Source organism: Centruroides sculpturatus, unplaced genomic scaffold, assembly GCF_000671375.1.
Source record: "Centruroides sculpturatus isolate CEXI.00-Female unplaced genomic scaffold, Cexi_2.0 scaffold1298, whole genome shotgun sequence".
Lineage (NCBI taxonomy): Eukaryota > Metazoa > Arthropoda > Arachnida > Scorpiones > Buthidae > Centruroides > Centruroides sculpturatus.
The window spans coordinates 197,207-209,751 of NW_019385494.1; the positions used below are offsets into that span (position 1 = coordinate 197,207).

Consider the following 12,545-nt stretch of genomic DNA (forward strand, 5'->3'; position numbering starts at 1 on the left):
CGTAGAAAATTCACAAATAAGCCTAACGAAGACTATTGTATCGTTAAAAATTATTTTTTTATTTTGTACAAACAAAATAAATATATTGAAAAATATAAAAACAATAAAAAACTTTATAACATTCGTTAATTTAGTATCAAAATCGTAAAATATTTGAGTAGCCCAAGACATAGCCAAAGATTGCAGCGCCACAGCACTAGCGAAAATTTAAATTTGCTGACTGGAATTTTTTCGGATAATTGACTTTCGGATAATCGAGCTCTACTGTACATGTTTATAGAACACTCGGGTGGCGTTTGCGGCCATATGTTCCTAAGTAAATGTGATTTGTTTTTGTATTTCTGATCTACTTTTAAAGTTTGTCTTTTGAATCACCCTGTATAAATTGATTTTCTAGAGTTAATAATTAAAATTATTATTACGCAGTTTCCGTCTCGACTCGTTGCCACAGCTGGAAAATATTGTTCTTCCTGAAATGTAGAATAGTTTTCCATACTCCTTTCTAAGCTCCTAAGACTGCCGGATGGCCGAGCGGTCAAGGTGGCAGCCTACCACTCTGGGAACTCAGAATCGAATCCGGACGGGCCGGTGGTCTGTCCGGATATGTCGTGTCCCATTCCTCACCACCCGGCCGCCCCATTGTGGGCCTGGCTGAACTCGTAATGGGCTTGCTTAGTGCTCACAGGGTGGAAGGAGTTGAAAAAATCCTCTGTCCTAAATAAATTACATTTTTCAGAAAAACTCAATTCTTTTTTTTCAATTTTGTTACGGATTAGCAATAAGCTAAAAACTATAATTTCAATAAATTCAAAGCATCTATAGTTTTAAACATAAAACTAAGAAAGTAATTTAAAAAATTCAGTTGTTACACTTTTATTTATTTAGTTTTCCCATAATACATATTAGGAATAAATAGATGACTGTATGCACAATTCAACATTAAAAATATATTTTTGAAACAACAACAAATAATATTCGACATCGAACGATTTTTTTTTTAATTTAATCGCCGAAAATAATAATTCTTTCGACAAAATATAATATATAATAATATATTTATACTTTGATCTAGAAAGTAGAGAAGTTAAGCGCATGTTGCCCATAGATCTTATTAAAATTGGCAGCCACTTCGTTTTTTCGATAGCACCTGGGCACTTCCATCATCTTTTTCAATCCCAGTGTGTTTGCAACTTCGACAGCGTGGGGATTACAATCTATGGCCATCATGGTCAAGCCATCCTCCAACGTGGTAGGAAACTTTTGGATTAAGTGCCATAATAATATTTCGGCTACTTCTCTACTATCGGCATACAATGGTCCTACCAGCGATGTTCCTTGTATATTTTTAGTGATGGAACCGTATCCGCATACACCACGCTCGGTTTTGGCAGCTACTGCTACACTTCCAGTTTCGTTGGTTGATAATCGAACAATTTTCGATCTATCGAAACCGTGCACTTTACAGTCGTAATCGATAACGTCGTCTAATATGGATTCGTCAATGGTTTTCACTTCTACGGATTTCAGGCTCTTGAGTAGTTTGTCAGGATAGATATCGTTCGATTCGTAAACTATTGATTGCCATTTTGTGACTATGGAAAATCCTGCCAGATCCCTGTAAGTGTGCAGATGTTCTGGAACTGAATTGAGACCGGCATTTCTCTCTCCTACGTGTTCCATGGCGACTTTCCAAATTTTTAAGCCAATGCCCTTCTTCTGATATTCATTTCTGACTGCGTATAAACCCAAAAACGATAGATTTTGATTTAGATTGACTGCTGAACAAACGCCATAAACGAAACCTGAAATAAATTCAATACTAAATATTTTAGAACTCAATTTTTTTAAATAAATTTATTAACTCTAAAAAACATTATACCACACTTAATTTATCATTCTGGCAAAACGTTGTGTATAGATATAATGAAAATCGTAAAATCATACTTAAACTATGCTTCTAAAATTGTTAAAAATTATTATAACTGTAAGCTACAGTATAAAATTAATGTTGATTCAAATCAAGGAATCAAAATTTAAAAATTATTACAGATTAGATTGTAATTTCCTTTTTCTTCTTTTGGAAACGGTTCTCTAACATTAAGATTCCTTCTCTTTCTCTCCAAGATATGTAAGGATTATCGAAAATTTGGATTGGAAAATTATCCACGGTTGTTAAATTAAAGAAATTAAATTAAAATTCTTTCTATTCAGTAATAAAATAATTTATGCAATCGAAGAATATTCGGAAAACTTTCTACAGTTTAAACAAGAATTTAAAAATACTTTAACGGCATCATAATTGAGTGGTAGAACACCCGAATATTGTTACGAAAAGTTTGGATTCAAATCTAATACAAAGGAAACTGTACGAGGCGGGGATACGTTTCGCGTTATAGGAAATCGCGTTTCGAGACTTGCATTATCATACAATTTTATGTAAGTTTAAATCGAGGTCTAGAAGTTGAAGAAAACGTAGACACCTGGACGACAAAATTAGAATTTTTTGTGTGTACTAATCGCAATTTTTTTAATCGTGTCATACGAATTCGCTTTATACGAGAGTTCACTGTACAGTACATATCTTTCATCTAATTTTACGTGAGCGAAAGGTGTTAGATTTGTGGATAAATCCGATCACGCGTCATTCCGCAACTCACACGTTGGTTATTTCGAACCAACCAAAATATCCATATTATATAAAATTAAGATCGGGTCGTTCTTGTATGATAACACCGTAGCATTGACATAGGAATTGTATAATCACTACGGAAATTAAACTACAGGTATCTTTTGCTTAACGCGGGATTTGATTAACGCGCAAAATTGCAGCAATCCCTTTATATACGCGGCAGAAGTTTTAATTTACGAAACTTTACCTGTTGTATTTTCTTAATATAGATACCTTATTTTGATTCACACGATTTTTATATAAGCAGTAGGATCGAGGGATTAATTAACCGCGTTAATCAAGGGATAATTGTGATTAATTTTATCCTAAAATGTTTTTATTATTTGCAGATACTGTACTGCTGTACAGTTTCTAACAGTGCACCTTCCGGTTTCTTTAACGTACGCTCTTTAATCAGTCTAAAGACATGGCCGGATGACCGAGAGATTAGAATGGCTTACCGCTCCATGAATCCGGAATCGAATCTGGACAGGTTGAAAAACCAAAGAAATTTTCGGGAAGTGGTACGTCCGGATATGTCGGGTTTAGTTATCACCTGGCTGTCTCCACTGTAGGTTTGGCCGAACCCATAATGGGCATACTGAAAAGATGCTCTTAGTGTTTCAAAGTAAAGTTCTAAAAAAAGCCAGTCTAAAAATGATACAGTACAGGCCTATTGATGATTCATGACTAGTGTTAAGGTTGAAAAACCTACAAAGACACGTTAATGAACGCGTTATTGCCTGGATCTCCAGCGAACGTCCAAATTCCTATTCGTGAATGTTTGTTTAGTTAAGTCACGGTAACGCAACACTTAGGCGATCTGCCTAGTGGGAATGCCTCTCGGGAGGTATTTTTAAGGGTAATTAGCACCTATTCAGGCGTTACAGACGTGGAGAAAACCCGGAAAACTCCACGTGGCCAGCCCAGTCTGGCAAAACGCGAACTCAGGACCGAAATCTTCAGTGTTCAGGGAACGAATCGGGGCCCACCGCTTGGTCATTGGTGGGTAGGTTTCCTGAAATACTAGTACCCCGGATTATTGTCGAACAGTTTTGAATTAGCGACCATTATTTTTTAAACTCTCCGTCCTGTGGGTTACCTTTTCTCTTACCCATCGCGGGTTCGGCCAGACTCACAATGGGGGCAGCCAGATGCTGAGGATCACTTTTGAAAAACGGGGATCGATCCCGTGGCGGAACGGTATTTCAGAGTACCAGATTAACAGACTTCTGTATTAATCACCACAATAACACCCTAAATCATGGTGATGGCCTGTGGAGCAGGTTGAAAACGTTCATTGATGTAAAAGATTTACTCTGGGATTTCAATTGTTGTTGTAGTGATTAAAACTTTTATCTGAGTGTTTATTGAAACTTCTGTATTTTCAAATTTCTTTCTGACTAACCAAGATCATGGATACATCATTGTAACAAAATTTTTTACCTAATTTAGCGTAATTCTACTAGTATTCTCAGACGATTTATGAAGTACCTCAGTCAAACCTCGATGCAATGCTCTTCTAAATAGTGCCACTGTTCTCGTAGATTATCAACAAATACTTGTAACCGAACGTGCCTGATAAATATTAAATAGAGAAACCTTCAGCAGCTGTAAATTACTAGCTGTACAAATTTGCATTGCAAATGATTTGTTAAGTGGTATTATCATCAAAATCACTTGACTTCAAACTCTCAATTACAAATTTGTGCGTAGGTCTCGTTGCTATTTATAATTCTTATCTCTGGCGGTACTTTATTCCAGTGCCATACTTTATTTAGTTTCAATTTCAGATAAGAGCAAATAGAGGAGTTAAGTCGAAGCTTGAGTATTGTTAGGACAGACGTTAGTCTCAAACGAGTGCAAACTTCAATGAATTGCACAGATAGTCGGCAAATTATTAAGTTTTTTCATGTTACGCGATTTTAAGCTCGGAAGAGAACCATAATAAAATTTTACGTTAAAATTAGAACTAAGTAAAACTAAAGAAAAATCAGTGACGGAAACGCACGAAACGTTGAGAGGCGTTTGGAGATTCTGCTTTATCAAGATTATATCAGCGACACAAACGTTTTACAGAACGCAGAGAATCGTTTAATAATGATAAAAGAAGCAGGTCCGTACCGTGCTATGATGCAGAGATGCGGCCGCATCAGGCGGCACCGTAATGGGGCGGCATAAGCAGCATTTAAGGGGTGGCATAAGCAGCATTTCGAAGACTTGCATCATACTGAGAAAATCTACCTCACGGCCCTGAAAAGAAGTTACTGCAAACACACAAATCTGTATCGCATTGAGTAATTTTTTGGTTGAGGACTGCACGTTAAGTATTTGCATGCTTGAACAGTTGTTAACAATGAATCGAGAAAAAGAGAAAGATTGGCAAATACGTAGTACGTGCAAGCGTTTTGCTATGAATTTTTGTTTTTTTTTAACAGATGATATGTTGGTTCGTTAAGATGGTTAATTCGGAAATTGTTTTTTGTAACGAGTCTTCTGTTACGTTTTAACAGATGGGTCATATATAAAGCTTGATGTTTTACATGTAACCCGGAGACCAAGCGAGATGGCGTTCTGATTGGCTCCAAATAACCCCCAAAAAAAGTACGAGTGAAAGAAATCTCTCAGAAAGACGTTATTGACTAATGCCGAAAAAGAATCCGTTCCAAAGGGCCAGAGAGTAAATGGAAAATTTTACCTTAATGTAATGGATCGAGTTTTGAAGTCACATTGGACTTAAATTCCGCAAAATTTCGTTTGGTGCACGACAATGCATCAGCGCATTTGTTGGCAATTGTTACGCAGTTCTTGAGGGGTAGTTGCAATGACCATCATCTCTTAGTCGCCATATCTGATCCAAGCGGACTTTTTTGTTCTCCAAACAAAAAAAAATTAAAATTGAAAGAGCAATGTGTGTGACAGACGAGTTGATGATGATCCCAAAAAGTCCCATCAAACTCCTTTAAATCGCTACACAGTCGTGTAAAATATATGTTGAAGAGGAGATTCGTTGGTGGAGCTACATATTACTGTAGTCATATTTTAAAAACTTTTTATTTCGTTAAGTAATTTTATCGTCACACTGCATATTCCACGTAACTGACTAGGCATAAATTTTGTAGATAAATTGAATACCTTTAAAGAATAATGTTGCATAATGTCTTTTCCAAGTCATGTTTTAAGGTTTTTTTTTTTTGTAATGAATACAGTTTAATGTACTGTATCGTATTACAACTGACTAAAGGAATTGATTTTAATTCATTAAAAATTTATCACCACAATAACTTCTACAGACAATAAAACTAAAATAGATATACAAAATTAACGAGTTTCTAAGTAAAAAAAAATCGCTTAGAGCACATTATGCGCTATATGACACCATAACATATACTGTACAGTGCATTACAATAACCTTATATGGAAACGAACAATCCGCCATTAAACGAGAGGAACCATAGTTAATTAAAAGACTTCCGAAAACAAAATACTCGAGTCATTGCATTCACTTGACTCGAGTATTTTTTGACGTTTTCTTCGGAGAGTTCTCAACCAATTCAGTAAAAAAAAAAAAAAAAAGCTAAGATATAATATAGAACAGATGGGAGAAATAATGTAACTGTGCCAAACACATTTAAAGGGAAAAAGTGATTAAATTTAAACAATTATATTTAAATTAATAATTAAAAAGCTTTTATCATCAATAAAACAGTTCACACTATAATTATTTTTTTCGATTTATCTACTACGTTATTCAATATTTTATTTATTAAGCAATTACAATGCAGTTTACATGGAAACTTCCATTTTTACGTAAATAACGTAATTTTTCTTTAATCAGTTAGCAAATATTTACGTATCTGCAGTTTCTGTACATTTTAATAATAATTTTATTTGAGCAGTATTTTAGAATCTTATTATTATTTAAGATAATTTTCTTATGAAACGAATATATTTTAAACCGAAATATACTTCTAAATAGGTATAAAATAACATCAGGCCTCATTGAATAAATCGTGTTATGTAAACAGAAAATGAAAAAAAAAACGAAGTGACCTTTAAAAATTGGCATTCACTATTTTCGACTAAACATTTTTAGTGTATTCTATTTATTTTTGAAAGAAAAGAAATTTGTTTCGATTGAAGTCTTACCAATGAGGGATCAAAATAGCATGTAATGTATTGTAGAACAATGAGATTGAAATACATATTTGTACCTGTTACATACGAAAACATCTCGCAAGTTTGACTATAAAACAGTTGGAAAATAATTATTGTATTTTCCGAATATTGCATTATTAGATTACACTAGGTCTCTTGCTAATCCGCTATTCTTTGCACGGGTGATGCCTGATTAGAGACTGTATGTATGCCTAAGAGTAATGAATGACGTAAACTGTTGTCCATTAATATTATTAATATTTTTTTTTGGAGACGGGCGGCCAAATAATACGGCACGTTGACATGCAATACTGTACACGCAAGTAAACGCAGAATAAACAGGAAAACAGACCGACATGCTAACATTTTCATGGAAACGGATATCCGGTAATTGAAAGAAAGATTAGCAAGAGAGTACAGTATTTCACCCCCTCTTTCTTTTAAAAGTTCGAATTCCGAAGAAGAGCAAAAAATAATTTATTTACAAAACTCTGTGTTCTGTTTCAATATATGTAAATTTTTACGTAATTTAACGTAAGAAACGAATCATTTTGTTTGATATCTTTCAATTATTAGTATTAGATTTAGCTTAAAATTTATCATACACCGAATATTCTTAGATGAAGCCTTACATTAATCTTGGATATTTAAAAAAAAAAAAATGATGATAACGCCATTTTTAATTATTTTATATGGCGAACTTTTCATCTCAATTCGATAGCACTGTATACGATTTTACGGCGTACTACATATTTTATTCTTTTCGTGTAGAAAGATAAGCAAATGATCCATACAAAAGAATATTTCTGTAAGAAGAATTGATCGAATATCCTACTTTTCATATCTTCCTTTCAATTGAATGATTATTCGGATCTTTATAGTGTTGTTTACAGCTTCTTTAATAGTTTACATCAGTGAAGAACATTGATTTTTTTTAAACGGGAGACAAAAATTCTTTAATAATAATAAATATTTTCGAATAAATCTTTTTCCCTCCATGCCTAATGCATAGAAACACGTTAGAGAAATACTAAAACATTCGCATTTGTTGGTCCACTTAACAAATTTACACACGAATTACGTTCATTCATATTGCATAAACTAAGTTTTAAATTAATTTTTTTTTCTCTTAGTATATAAATTTTCAGAAATTAAAGTTGCCACTTTGATAGAATAGCAATTTCTATATCCTTATAATTTATATCTTCACATTAAATATCGTTAGGAATCCTACATAAAAAATAAAATTATACTCTAAAATATAATATCTTGGCTTAAATTTAGGGTTTTTTTTTCGTGATTTAAGATTTATTTTAAAGACGTTTGACAAATTAAGTCAAATTCGCTAACCGTATCATTAGTAGAAGCTTAGAAATAACTAAATTAAAAGGAATTTGTAGACAATTATGCTAAACGAGAAGAGATTAGAATGGAAGAAGAGGATTAATGTCAAAAGTGAGTCATTAATTTTTGACAAGATCACGGACGAATCGTACAGTACTTTCGAAAGAAAGAATCCTGTAGACGGGCTGCACTTATTTTGACAGATTATATATATTTATATTAGTGGAATCGAGAAAGCACTCATTGTTTAGGAGAGAAAGAGAGAGAGAGAGAGATGCATGTCGTCGTCATGGCAACGGCTTGTCATTTCGGTGGCATAAACGGCCCGGCGGATCATTTTCTTGTTTATTGCATTTTCTTCCCCCCTCGCAGTAACGTGTTACGAAAAAAGGTGACCGAAAGTAAATTAAGACATACAATATGCTACTTTGATTTATTTTATTTAGTAATTCAAACAACTAAAGATTTTAATAATTAATCATCAAATTTCGAAGCTAAATACCAAATATATAAACGTTTGAATTCGAAATTATCCTATTGACAACGCAGAAAAATAAGAGGTAAAAATGATAAGAGGAAAGCAATACAGGGAGTTAAAGTGAAATATCGATTATCGGAAAGGATTTATATTAAAATATTGATGCGGTTTGAAGCTTAAAACTGCATTCGTATCTGTTTACGTAAACACACAAGTTACGAAAATTGAAATAATACGCGTTTTTTTTAAAGAACATTACTTATAACTAAGAAGATAACAACCAGTTGAATGATTAAATTACTAACGAAATTAGCTACATTCACTCGTCTAACTTGTTAAACGAGGAAATATTCAACGCCTGTTATTCGATAATAAATAAACTAAACTCGATTTCTATTGTAAAAATTGCATTATAAAATCAAAAAAATGATTATTATTATTTTTTACCTTCATCATTGGCGGCAACATAGAAACCGTCGGGATCGAATCCGAACCAGGAATCGACACAATGTACTCCTTCGGCTAATCCGGTTTCCTTCCAAATATCGACTACTTGAGGTATATCTTTTTCCTCCATCTTTCTCACAGAATAAACTAGAGGATCGTTCGACGCCATGCTATCTTGTATCGCGTCTTACGCGAGACTGCGCCGTTTTATCCACCCTTCTTCTCTCCCGTCTGCACCGACCAATAAAAATTCTTTTAATCATCTGCGTGTTTATAGAACATAGTGGACGAACGATCATCCCCGACACGAGAAGGAACCAGGACGACTTAAACCGTCCACTCCGACAATTGTCGTTCGCATTTTAAAGCAATAAATTAATAAGTTTTTATTTTGTAAGGTCTAATTTTCTGCATCATTTATATATATATATATTTTTTTAAATACAGATTAACGGTGAAGATATTTAATCATCGCGAGACGTAACGTGACGTGGGAGGAATCGATTGATGGACAAAATTGAATTCCTAGCATTTCTAACTCGGAAGCGACTACAAAAGGGATTTAGCCTAAGTATAAATTATGCTCGCACTCTTAAAAAACTCCTCGCTATTGGTGATTAAAAACGAGATTTACAGATTTTTTTTTTTTTTAATTTTTCCGTCGATTTTAAAATCGAATTTGTATCCAACTTACATCAATTTCTTTCGAAATATTTTGACTGGTCGAAAAAAATTACTTGAGAAACTAATTTCCTATATTAAATTAAACATCACCTGACACATTTGTCATAGAAAACCAAGCAATAACGGATAATTAAGAGTCGATTTGCGGATCGATGTTTATATTGTCGGCAATATAGAAGATAGGAAATTGGTATTTCTGTATATTGAAATGCACGTTGGAGTTTCCCCTCCCCCTTCTTACATTTGCGGGATTACTTCTCGAAATATTAAATATATTGAAAAATATTAATAAAAGAAAAAAATGCTCTTTTATTCCTTGTTAGATAAACAAAAATATTTATATATGGACCTTTATCAAACGCTTACTGATATTTTATCGAGTAAAAAATAATTCGTTTTATCTATATTATAAAAACTCCAAGAATAGTTTAAGAAAAAAGTACCTTACTGCTAAAAACATTTGCAATATTGATTAAATGACATTCGGCATTTTTCTAGTCGTTTTTTGGATGCGAGAAAATTTATGATAAGAAAGAATAAGGGAAAAAAACTTATATGATAATGGCTACAGGAGGAGATGGAATACAATTTCACTAAATGATTTGAGACGAAACAGCTTTAGTTGCTATCAATTAGAAATGCATAAAATCGTCATCTAAAAGGTCTTTATCATCAATCTAAAAGGTCTTTATCAAGCACCGGAAATGCTGAGCTAAATGAAGTTACAGAAAATACTATGCATCACTATTCTAAGAGTAATCTATTTGTTTGAAGATTTTTTCCTTTGAGTATCCAAGCCACAATCATTTCATTAAAAATTTGGGAGTATCAGACATCCTTACTTTGATTTTTGCCTGTTGTATTATGTGGTTATGTAGGGTAATTACAACGATCTTTGTAACATTACAAAAGTCTTTGGAATAGCGTCCGTAACTACAGGACATATTGCATAAACTCCATTTACAGTATTTATAAATAATCGAAAAGACGACACAAAATTTTTCCATTTGACAGCCTATCGAAACAAGTGTGAGTATGATTGGTGATTGTCTATTTCATCAGCGATGCTGGACATCAGCGTGCATCATACTGGAAGAGCTAATGTTACAGAGGTGTCTTCGAGAAGGAGCAGAGTAGATACATTGCTCCTCTCTCTCTAACTTCAATCTTTTTTGGATATTTTAAGATTTTTACATCCCAAAAAATTTTGGATGCTAATCGATTCTCAATATATACTCTAATAACATAAGACTATAATTACTGATCAAATTCCAGAGTAATGGCACAATAATTCAAAAGAAAATAGATAAATAATATATGTAATTTCGATGCCTCAATAAGATAATTTTTCACTTGATATATACAATATTAACATACTAAATCTGAATATACCTCAACAGGATATAATTCATAAACTGAACAAAGAAGAAATCAATTTTAAAACATTAATCATGTAGACATGTCCCGTAATTCACGACTCACATTTTGATCGACTATGACTTTTTCATGAAGATAGAGTTGTTTTCATTTCTATATGTCATTAAGCTTAAGAACAAGGAAGTCAGTGACTGCCAGACATGCCAGAAAAAATGGCACTACGACTTACTTTGCAACAGCGAGTGCAATGTTTGTTTTCGGTTATAAAAAACATTTCTGAGGATTGTCGTCAGACCTGATTCCACTGGAATTTTGTGGAAATATTTAAAACACAAGGTGTATTGCCGTAAGACGGGTAATTTGGATGAACTGCTTGATGTCATCATTCAGGAATTCAATGCAATTAGTGATGATATCTGCCGGTGTTTCACTTTATTTGAAGGCGTGTATCAATCTTGGCGGCATTCAAATTGACTTTGCAATGGAGAATAGGAAGTAGATTGCATTGTAAAAAGAAACTTATCTATCTTGTTTCATTAGAAAGTTAAAATCAATCAAAATACGAGTCATGAATTATAAAACACGTTATAAATGTTGGTAATTATTAATTTATAATCAAAATAAAAGTTTGTTTATTCTTATCCTATTTAATCGTAATAAAGAAATTATTAAATTCATCACCTAAGTAACTTATTCATATAATTTCAGTAAAATCTAAAATATTTAAATCTGTATTCCTTGTTAATAGTATTATTTGAAACAAAAGGAAAAAAGTAATTAACACGGACATTATTATTGAAAAATAAGAAAAAAAAAAAAAGCAAATATAATAATAAAATTAATTTTGTATAATTTCTTCATATAATATACACTATATATTTCCAATTTAAACTTGAATTTTAGTAATATATGAAACTCATCTTTCAAAATTTATAGTAATTAACAATCAAAAGCGAGTATAAAGTTTTGATAATGAATTGAATATCAAAATAACTAAAGAAAATTAGTGTTTGGAAAATACAATTTTTTTTTGGTCTTGGACAATAAAAAAAAGGGAAAATATGTAATTGATTTATTATTAAATAAGTAAAATTTGTTTCATTTAAATACTCTAATCATATAGTTAATTCTATACCAAAATTTTTTAATAATCAGAAAAAAATGTTTATATATATATAAATTATTGTACAACAGTGCTGCCTTTGTTAATGTAGCTTAAACATACAACAATTATTGATAATTATTTACTGATTTCCTTGCAAATAAAAACAGCAGAGTTTACATTTAATTGAATGGAAAAACAGTACATAAGAACAATTTGTCTACTGCTTCTTTTTATCTATTTTCATAAAAAAAAAAAACAAAATATTAAAATATTATTATAGAAAG

At 32.4% G+C, this 12,545-nt stretch overlaps 1 protein-coding gene and 1 long non-coding RNA gene across 3 annotated transcripts; one reads left to right on the forward strand and one right to left on the reverse strand.

Moving 5' to 3' along the window:
- Positions 1 to 895: 895 nt before the first annotated feature.
- LOC111639500 (uncharacterized protein F36G3.2-like) lies at positions 896 to 9,596 on the reverse strand. Its single transcript, XM_023385393.1, has 2 exons — positions 9,096 to 9,596; positions 896 to 1,802 (listed from the first exon to the last, which is right to left on the reverse strand). Exons 1-2 carry the CDS (start codon positions 9,262 to 9,264, stop codon positions 1,069 to 1,071), a joined length of 903 nt encoding a protein of 300 aa, XP_023241161.1. The 5' UTR covers positions 9,265 to 9,596; the 3' UTR covers positions 896 to 1,068.
- Positions 9,103 to 10,386, forward strand: LOC111639502. Of its 2 annotated transcripts, XR_002759075.1 has the most exons (3): positions 9,103 to 9,206; positions 9,543 to 9,666; positions 10,278 to 10,386. It is a non-coding gene; the product is annotated as an uncharacterized LOC111639502 (long non-coding RNA). The 2 variants fall into 2 exon arrangements; XR_002759074.1 differs by lacking the exon at positions 10,278 to 10,386 and having other exon boundaries at positions 9,543 to 9,732.
- Positions 10,387 to 12,545: the final 2,159 nt, after the last annotated feature.